At 38.2% G+C, this 10,662-nt stretch overlaps 1 protein-coding gene across 3 annotated transcripts; it reads right to left on the bottom strand.

Annotated features, from left to right (window-relative positions):
- Window positions 1-646: 646 nt before the first annotated feature.
- Window positions 647-9,856, bottom strand: LOC133477270 (zinc finger protein 260-like). 3 transcript variants are annotated; one of them, XM_061771852.1, is made up of 10 exons: window positions 9,565-9,856; window positions 8,244-8,420; window positions 6,991-7,163; window positions 5,034-5,141; window positions 4,686-4,790; window positions 4,347-4,454; window positions 3,073-3,364; window positions 2,543-2,658; window positions 1,775-2,029; window positions 647-1,515 (listed from the first exon to the last, which is right to left on the bottom strand). In XM_061771852.1, exons 1-10 carry the CDS (start codon window positions 9,795-9,797, stop codon window positions 908-910), a joined length of 2,175 nt encoding a protein of 724 aa, XP_061627836.1. In that variant the 5' UTR covers window positions 9,798-9,856; the 3' UTR covers window positions 647-907. The 3 variants fall into 3 exon arrangements, with proteins under 3 accessions (XP_061627836.1, XP_061627835.1, XP_061627838.1); XM_061771851.1 differs by having other exon boundaries at window positions 4,686-4,793; window positions 9,565-9,855; XM_061771854.1 differs by having other exon boundaries at window positions 4,686-4,793; window positions 8,244-8,363; window positions 9,565-9,855.
- Between the last annotated feature and the right edge of the window lie 806 nt (window positions 9,857-10,662).

Below are 10,662 nucleotides of genomic sequence, written 5' to 3'. Positions count from 1 at the left end.
GCTGTGGGTTTTCACCCTTAGTCCCCTTGTCCACTGTCCCTCAAAACCCTTTTCTGTCCAGCTGCATTTTCAATAAACATTATAATAAAAAAATACAAATACAAAAAAAAATAATAAGCAGAGAGAGTATTTCAAACGCAAAACAATAGCCCCACCACATTACATAATTGCCAATTTAATGATAACTTTTGTTTACTTTTGAACTTGAGTCAAGGAGAAATTGTGACTAGGTTTCAAGGGTCACATAAAATTACATGGTGGAAATTCATACATGACATGTCCATTAGTTAATTATACTGTTGCGTGGATTAATGGCACATGCGTGACCTTTTGAGGGTGAAGTTGATGGTCTACTATTAGGAAGCGAGCCATATTATTTTAAATAAAACTTTTTTTTTTTTTTTTTTTTTACATACCTGTGAGAAAATACCCAACACAAACCTAATGATGGTTTGGTTCCCAGTCCAACTACAACTATCCTAACCTCTTGGGTTGTATTTGGCAGCATGACCCCAAACAGGGTTTTGTCATCATTTCAGTTCAGTGGTAGTCAATCAATTTTATAGCACCTATTGTTTACCAGATCATTATGAAATGGTGTATATTATTTTTATAGCCCTTAATTAACAGTCTCATGACACTTGAAGGATGTTCAGCCAACGTTTAATTACTCAGAAAGCATTGCAGCTTTATGAAGCCTTCCTTTCATATGGAATGTCAAAGTCACTGTAGTTATGTAAAGTGTTCTTCAAATTGGAATGGATAAAAGGCGCCAGGTTTTCAAAAGTAAACTACAAGAAAATGTTTCTCTCCCCCCCCAGTCAAAACTTAATACTCAGATAACCATTCACGTAGCTGTCGTATGATGTGTTCAGTAATCACAGTTATGTTCACCAGATGATATCGATTATTCACTCATGTGTTGTTTTGGTCTCCCCAAAGGTTTCGTCGGTGGTTTTGGCTTCTTGTCGTGAATCATCCTATGCGCTCGATAACCTTGGAAATAATAAAAGGACTTCCCGCATACGTCGCACATGTACGGTTTCTCTCCCGTGTGAACCCTCAGGTGCACTTTGAGGGTGTCCGCCCGGGGATAACTTTTCCCACAGATGGCGCACAGGTGAGGCCGCTCTCCGCTGTGAATCTTGAGGTGCTCTTTGAGATTAGAGGCCTGAAAGAAGGCCTTGCCACACTGCTTGCAGTGGTAATTCTTTTTACCGCGGTGCATCAACTTGTGCTGCTTGAGGCTACAAGATGTGACGAAAGTCTTGCCGCATTCGGCGCAGGCGAACGGCGAGTATTTGGTGTGAACGCGGCTGTGGATATCCAAGTAGTCTTTGGTTGTGAAAGACTTGTCGCAGTGGGGACAAGCGTAAGGCTTCTTGTGACTGTCTCGGTGTTCCGCCAGTTGATCTTTCAGAGGGAAGTCCATTCCACACTCTCCACACACGTGAACTGTCACTGATGATTTTTCAGTAGGACTCTTATCCTTCACTAACATCCAGTTTGACTCTCCTAAAAGCAAAAGGAAGACAATTGTTTTATCACACTTGTCCACTCTGTCTGTCCCCTAAAAGCCTTTTCTGTCCAGCTGCATTTTCAATAAACATCAGAATAATTTAGAAAATGTAAAATAAGCAGAGGGAGTATTTCCAAACTCCCCTGTTGTACAGCAAAAAGGTATACAGATCCACCATTCAGCTAAACTTTTTATATAGTATATGTAAACTTTGGGTTTCAACTGAATGTAAGAAGGATTTTCTTCACTTCTTACCTTTGTGAACCTTCATGTGCGTTTTGAGGTTTCCACTCTGTGTGAATCCTCTTCCGCATATGAAGCACTTGAAAGGTCTTTTCCCTGCGTGGATGACAAGATGGCGCCTCAGGGCACAATTTCTTGAGAATAATCTCCCACAGGTCGGACAGTTGAAGATCTTCTTGGGTCGGCACCTCTGCTGGTTTGACTCCATGTCCAACGGATTCTGAATGTGCTCATCGTGTTTATCGCCAGGTTTTGACTTTGTTTCCTCTATGGAACAAAATACAGAAACACAATAAGATACAAAAAAAAAAAAAAATTTTAAAACAATAGGAAATTAAAAAAAAAAAAAAAACCTATGGACAAAAAATAATATGCAAATATTCGGAAAAAATACAAAATATAATGTCACAACAAGACAAAATGCGGAAGAATGTTCAAAAATTTTATGAATTAGACAAAAAATTAAAAAGATTACAAATATAAATTGAAAAAAACAAAAAAATAAACTACAAACATTACAACAAAATTAGAAAATGCACAAGTAGAAAAAAAATGTTTTCATTAAACTATGACAAAAATGGTTAAATAATAAACAAACATAAAACATTAAAATGAAAAACTTGAACCAAAATTATAATCCACATACATAGTCATTATGAAATTCAGACATACTGCAATTTTCTGAAAGTTTAGTTGTCATGGTAGATTTTGTATTTTTTTTTTTCATCTGAACTACTTCAGCTCTTCCAAGAGATTGTTGTGGCAAATTTTCAGTCTTACCAGAAGGTAATGTGTCTCCAGATTTTGATGACTTTGGAGTGTCAAATGAGAGAGTCTCTTCCTTGGGGTTCAGTGAGGAATGTTGCTTGGAAGATTTTTTAAGCTTCTTGTGATCCCTGAAATGCCACAAAACATTTTACAACACGAGTCTTTGACCACCCTCAAACAGGTACAAGCCACTTAATACATCATTAAGAGTTCAAGGTGAGGCACTGTTGACTGAGGACAGAACTAGGGCTGGGCGATATGACCTAAATTTCATATCACAGTATGAATCCCTTCATGGTAATGTTATATATTGATAGAAACTTTAGTGTAAAACTTAGAATGTTAGTATTTTTGAATGGGTTGTATTTGTAATTCATTTGCAAAGCTAAATGGTAGAAAAACTTTTGAAATTATTGATCTGGGTAATTTAAATTTTTTTATATGGCAAAGACCTGGCATTTGAACAGGGGGTGTGTAGACTTAATACCTACTCTTCATAGATGTCTATCTGAAAGCAGAGCAAAAAAAAAATTAATACATACCAAACACAATCACCTGGTATGTAGTCTGGATCGCTGTCCTGCTCCTCTGTGATGTCATTAGAAGGAGACATATCATCAGAGTCTTCGTCAAAAGAGTCTTCTTGGGCGCAGTCGCGGGTTTTTAAAAAGTCTTCGTTTTGTGACGTCTTGCCACATTCCAGACATGCGTAAGGCTCCTTGTGACTGTTGTCGCGTTCCACCGGTCTATCCTTGAGAGGATCACATACATGACCCGTCACTAGTGACTCCTTCACGGCGCTTATCTCCTCAGCTGTCGTCCAATTTGACTGTCCTGGGGCAAAGACACATTCATTGTTTTAACTCACATCCCTGGAAGGCACAGATTTGACAGAAACCTCTCCACAAACGTCAAATACATTATAACGACAAAGTTATCGATTCGATATGATGTATTTTATGTCAGGCACCCTGAGGAGTTTGTTCGCATCAGTTATTCATTTTCTTTTCACATCAAAGCCTGTCTTGAGTTTGTCAGGAAGAGATCAGACAGAAATAGCCCAGGGAGTGAGTCATTCCCTATTGTAACGATGCTGAACTATGTGTATTTTACGTCAGTCACCTTGTAGGGCAGACAATTGACATTGTGAGAAATTTACAGTAAAGTTAATATAAAGTACAAAGTTAATAGAATAAAAATTCATAGAGAAGTTCAAAGGATTTAATCCACAAATAAATACCCTAATTTATTTTTTTTCACGGCCACATTGTAGTTATGACTTCCCTCATAGGGCCGTTATGACAGTGAAACCATATAAGTTATTGTCTCATATAATGACATATACACAACAAATTGATGGATAACTACTTTTAAAATCAGAAGCCAGTAAAAACAATTTCAACTATTGTCACATTTATTTTAAAAGGGGGATTGGTAACATAAAATTATTGTAATATTGCAAACATTATAGAAGACAGTAATTTTGGTATTTTCACAAGAAACATGAAGTTGACACACATGATTTGCTTTCGCGGGCCACAGGAAATGATGTTGCGGACCGGATCTGGCCCCCCGGGCCACCAGTTTGACACCTGTGCTGTAGTACAATCCAAGCAAATGACACGGGCTGTAAAAAAATTTCATTTTAGTCTATGCTTTGGGCCACTAAGTAAATGGATGGCCATAGTTTGAATACCATTAAACCATGCAAATATTTTTGACCCTGTCCCCTAAAAGAATCGAAATTCGTTCGGAAACTGAATCGAAAGGATTAACCAGAATCGTTCAAATTCAAACGATGCCCAACCCTACTTACGGGTGGGCAATTCCAAGTCGTCGTCAGGTCCACATTGCTCCTGTTTTTTCCCCCGACGATGCTCATCAATGCTGTGTTCATCCTTGGGTTCTGACTTTATGGCTTCCTCTGCACGATGATGCACAAAAAGATGTTTTTGAACGGTGACGTCATCGTATTTACACTCGACAAAATGACGCCAGAATACGTTCTAACCTCTGAGGTCAAACAAGATGTCGACAAGTCAGAAACGTACTTAACCCATGACGGACAATAATCTGACAATTTGCTGTACAGAATCAAATATCGAAATGAGGAACCAGAATCGTGCCAATTCAAACGATGCCCAACCTTACTTACGGGTGGGAAATTCCAAGTTGTCATCAGGTCCGCACGGCTCCTGGTTTTGTTTCGGAAACTGTTCATCAATGCTCTGTTCATCCTTGGGTTCTGACTTTATGGCTTCTTCTGAACACACAAAAAGATGTGCTTGAAGGGTGATGTCATCATCGTTACACTCGAAAAAAATGACCCCAGGATACATTCTTAACTTGTACAGTGGTTAAACTTAGTTAAACAAGACGTCAACAACTCAAAAATGTACTTAACCCACGACGGACAATCTGACAATCCCCTCCCTATATGCAACCGGAATCGAAATGAGGAACCACAATCGTTCAAATTCAAACGATGCCCAACCCCACTTACGGGTGGGAAATTTGAAGCTCCCGCCAGGTCCGCACGCCTCCTGGTTTTGTTCCGGAAGCTGCTCATCAATGCTGTGTTCATCCTTGGGTTCTAACTTTATGGCTTCCTCTGAACGAAGACACACAAAAAGATGTCTTTGAAGGGTGACGACATCACAGTTACGCTTCACAAAATGCCTCCAGGATGCATTGTTAACTTGTACAGTGGAATCCCTAAGGGCAAACACAACCTGTCAAAAAACATATAAATTTACTTAACCCATGAAAGACAATAATCTGACAATCCGCTATATGCGGAACATCACATGACCAAACCCGGAAAACGGGATAGCTGACTTTCTTGTGTAAGCTACGCTAACGATCATGACCACGGTTTGATGATATGACAGTTTTGAGCTGAACTTGCAAAACTGTAGTTTTCTTTATTGCTGGTGTCTTCAGACAAAAGTAAAATAAATGTATATAATTTATTTATACAAATATGTAAACACGAACGAAACCAAAACTTTGAAAATTGTAATCTTTGGTGGCTCTGTGATGACTGTGTGTTTAGAAAAAGACATTGTAGACATGTAAAGTTCCCACAGTTGCTTTGAGCCGGTCTTTTTCATTGGAAGCGCTTAGATCCATTTTGCCGAATACAAAAGTAGGCTACGCATATAGCAGATTCTTTGTCAGCAACAACGAGGCTGAGCCAAACTACTTCCTGTTTTCACTCTTCTTTCGGCTAGTTTACAGTGTCAAACAAAATAGTGCGTCGCCATGTAGTGGTCGACAGTGATATTACACCCAAAATACACAGAACAAAAAAAAAAGGAAAAAGTGTACGAAAACAAATCTGATGTGTGAACCGCAATATAGGAGGGATTACTGTACATTTTTCCTGGAAAATATACAATGAATCGCTGAAATATGATTTTATTTTATCTAAAAAAAGAAGAGTATTTTTTCGAAACAAATTTGTATATCTAAAAAAATTAAACATTTGAATCTTGAAAATACTCAACTGCAATCTCGAAAATATACCTCTCTTTTAATAATGCTCTTATTTTTCCTAAAAAAAAAATTCACTTCATCTCAAAAGTGAGTTTTCCCCCTCAAAAAAGTCCCAAGAATAAACAACTTTATAATCTCGAAAATACACGACTTGTCAATGTCAAAATTCGACATCTCTCTCTCTCAAAAATATAACTATTGAAAATATACAACGTAAAATAAAATTCCCCGAAAATAAACAAAGCCTAAGAACTATGTAGTACTGAATTGTGGAGATTTGGGGACTGGAGATGAAACAAACTGTTTTTCACCATTTCAGTTTTAATGATTTTTTTCGGGCGTGGCTAAAACGGCACCCAGTGACCCATTTGGGCATCTGGCATGAGTCCCCTCCCCCACCGCCCGTCCGATGGCCAAGAGGAGCCCCAGAAGCTTGTTAGCTCGCAAGCTAACAGGTGGCTAGCGCCTCTCGTCAGTGGAAATGCCCATCGCATTTGAGAGCAGAGACAAGTGCTTGATTTTTCATGAGTTTAAAGCCTCCTTTTATATACTTGCGGATTTTTAAAATGTGTTTTCTATGATGAGTCAAGTTTAGAAGACGTATCTTCACATTAGAGGGACTTTAATCTCATAGTACATTTTTTCCTTTTCCCCTGTGGCCATAATACTCCTTTGCACTCTGAAATGTAGTCTTGTGACGGTAGTCCAAACTGTGACTTAAGGGGCATAGTTTCCCCAAACATTTTATTCAAACAAACTGTGTACAACTTCCTGTCTTCATCTTACCGGATTGGTTACTATGGTCAGTTAGAGTTTTTCGCTGAGGAATTCCCCAGGAATCTGACATAATTCTTTATACATTTTGTTCCCTGGAATCAAAAAGAATTTCTGAAATTGTAATTCTTTCGACCTACAGTTTTCAGAACAGCTCATTAATAGCTTTGTTACCCGTGTAGTCATACCTGAAAGAGTCTTGGGTAGTGCAGAGTCTGCGGACGCTGCTAATGGCTCGGCAGCGTCGGATGGGAGACACCCCAAAATGGACAACTGGAGTTCACAAACGTAGCCATTTGACTCATTTTTAATGGCCGGCAAGGGACATTCCTCAGATGTTTTCGTAGTGACCTTCTGATACCTAAAACGCCACCAAAACATATTTGATGAACAACAGAACTGTTTTTTTTGCATCCAGCATCCACTGAAGTAGCTGGGAACACTAATTTAAAATACAACTAACTAGGAAAATGACAAACTGTTGCGTTTGAATATTAATGTCAAAAGGACAGATAGAATTAAATTCAGATTTCTGTTATTGTCCGACCATACTGAGTATGCTCGCCAACCACCACAATTAGGCACTGTGTACAAATGTCATTTGATTACACTTATTTATTATTGTTAGAGGTGGAACGACATATCAATTAAACGACACCTGATAGATTATAAAACGAATCGGCAACTATTTTGAGAATGGATTAATAATTGAAAGTCATTGCATTGGTTGTAATGGTATTGTCCACATCCTTTAACTTTAGCCTCTTAACAAATATTCTGATTTTTGTAGTCCTCCATGAAAGCACACTTAGTATCGTTTGTGTTTAATCAAAATAACAACTGCTTTTACTTTGGAAAACAACGATCAAAATGTTTGCTTATTTTCTGACATGTTATGGACCAACCCAGTAACTGAATGACAATCAATTTATAGGGGGGGGGGGGTAGTAGTCCGTTTTAATCTATTCCAAAAATAATAGATTAAATTATGTATATGTAGCCATAGTATGAATAATATGTAATTGACCTAACATGTAATTGAACCTGAAGCAGCCTCAGGAGTCTATATCGAACTAGTAGCTGTAAAGATATCCATCGATCCGTGTTATATAAACGAGTAATGATTTTGTTATTATTGCATTGATACTATATCCACATTCGGGATTGTCTTACAATGTAGTACATATAAAATTATACATCTACAGTTAAGGAAACAGGAATAAAGCAAACATTATTAAATCACGTTGAAAATACAATACGCACAAGTGCAAATATATTTTGGTCTATTGTGATTAACAAGCAAGCACATTTGGTCTGCATAAGACAATGACATGTCACGTGTGGATATTTTACAAGTTCAACACGAGAGAGTTACTAATTCAAGATGTATGTTTGTCTTGAACTACCTACTCGCAAAGAGCAAAACAAATATATACTGCACCTTTGAGATTCAGAGAAATTGGTGGAAGTGGAAAGCGCTGGTGGTGGAGGAGGTTGGATGTGTCGTCTGCTGTTCTTTTTGGGGCTTGGCGACATTGACTCCTGGGTGCACTTTTCATAACTGTATTGAAAATTTGTAAACACACTCAGCAGACAGATGGTTGTGAAAGTAGACATGCTGAAAAAAAAAAAGCACGCTTAGCGAATCACATGTGACTGTATGTTGTGGTGTTCTTTTTGTTTGTTTGTTTTCAGTAAAGTGAACCAAACTGTGTTCAAGTTAGCGCTCCACGCTTTTAGTGTTCGGTTCGTAAACACAACGTGGCCAATACCAGGCTGCTAACACCATTACATCACATTTATAGTACTAAGGCAAGTGTTCAAACACGTATTTACCGTCGTATATTTAAAAAAATAATAATAACAAAAAATATATAGGTGAAGAGGTTAGTGATTTCATATTATAAAATGCATCGCATCATTAGTGTGTGTGTATATATATATATATATAGAATGTAGCTAAAATTTGATAACACAAACGAATGTTACCAAAATGCAATGTTGCTCTTCAACCAGTCTGTAAACGCACTATGATCGTCAGAAGTACAGGTATGTACTAATTACTCGGGTAATATTATCAATTTACCTTTTGATGTAACTTTATATCGTCGTCACCGGCCAATACAGCACATTTGGCCCATATTGTGTTATGGCGACTGTGGTAAACAACACTGTATAACAAAACTTTGAGCTAATTTAGGCATTTGACTTGTCAAGGAGAAATATGGCAACTTCAGCGTCCTTTTTAAAATATTTTTCTCTCATGAGCTTTTTCCATCTGGGGAAGGCTGGCCCGATGTTTATCCTCTTTTGAATGATCCGCTGCTTAAATTGCCTTTTTCGCTTTCTCGTCGACGGGGTAACTGTCTTCATTGTAAATCCATAGTCATGCATTATGCTGCCGCGGTAGTGGAGATTATCCGGAGTATGGTAATAGCCGCCGTCTAACCGACGTGCCTACGAGCTGCCATGTTGGAAAGGTCGACATTTCCATCCACGGCAATGCATGACACTGAAAGCTATAATCCGCGACTTCTGGCGCCCCCTAACGCTGAAATTCAGCACTATTAACAAAACCTCCGTCGCTTCGATATGACGTTGACTAATGGTTAGTCATGGTCTGTCGTGACACAAACAACGTAGCGAACACCAGGCGGCTAACGACATTTATAACACAATTTCGTACAACATTAACTACTAAGTCTGATACATGCAACAGCAACACATCCTATTCGAAATCTCTTATAAATAAGGATACTTACTGATCCAACAGCCGCAAGGCGACATCCTTGTCTGCTCTCAGCCCAAGTTTTTTCTTCAGTGCTCTCCACCGAGCAAAAGCGACGCCAAGACAAACCCGTGTTTGTCTTAAACGTCGGTCACTTTCCTTCTTTGCTAATAATCCTTCAGCCGAACGACGAGCAGGCTTTTTCTTTGTGGTAGGATCCACTTCTGCAACATGTCTCGGACGTTTTGGGGGGTTCTCCTCCGACATATTGTGTTCTCCCTTCTCTCAAGGCTCAGTCGACTTGGGCGCGGTCCATATTTGGGCATGCCAGTTCGTAGGTAAAATACGTAATTTATTTTACGTCATTTTACAGCGTCACCAAGTGATCCAGCGCGGGAATGTATAGGATAGTCTCTCTCTCTCCCGCTCTCTCTCTCACTCTCTCAAGATGTGTCAGAAATTGATAGGCGTAATCAGCATTTTGTTATCTACTCTTGTAGTGGCTTGGGTGAAAATATATATATATTTTTTTTTTAAACAAACAAAAAAATTTATGGATTATATCTGAAATAAAATTGTAACGTGTGCATTTCTCAACCGATTTTCATGAGGATTACTGTTTGGTCACCGCCAAAGCATATGCCATCAATACACGACATTTGAAAAGCAGCAATACATCAGATTTTCAACAGAGATTAGAATGCACCAATGATAACACAAACATCGATTTTGGCCAGGAACCAACTGAAAATGTTACACAATTTTATTCTGCCTTCAAACTTGGTTTATTTTTCAGCAGTTTTGTGCTAGTTTTAGATGGTAATTTTTATGAGAGTACGAAAGCGAAATTTATCACGTTATGTGAAACATCACGTTGTGAAACTTATCACGTTATAACATGAATTTTATCATGTTATAATGTGAAACATATCACATTATAACAAGATAAACTTTTTCTGGTGTGGCAGCAATATGCTCCTGTAATGTGAGAGCCCCTTGCGCTAGGGGAAAAAAAATAAAAATCACATTGTGTTTTTGTTTGTTTGCTTTAAACTAGTAGTTGTTGAAGAGTGGATCTTTTTTCATTTGAAAACGAATTAAGCTAGTGATGTACGTTTAATAATAATAATAA

This window comes from Phyllopteryx taeniolatus, chromosome 4 (assembly GCF_024500385.1).
Source record: "Phyllopteryx taeniolatus isolate TA_2022b chromosome 4, UOR_Ptae_1.2, whole genome shotgun sequence".
Classification (NCBI taxonomy): Eukaryota; Metazoa; Chordata; class Actinopteri; order Syngnathiformes; family Syngnathidae; genus Phyllopteryx; species Phyllopteryx taeniolatus.
This window is presented reverse-complemented; position numbering and strand designations above follow the sequence as displayed.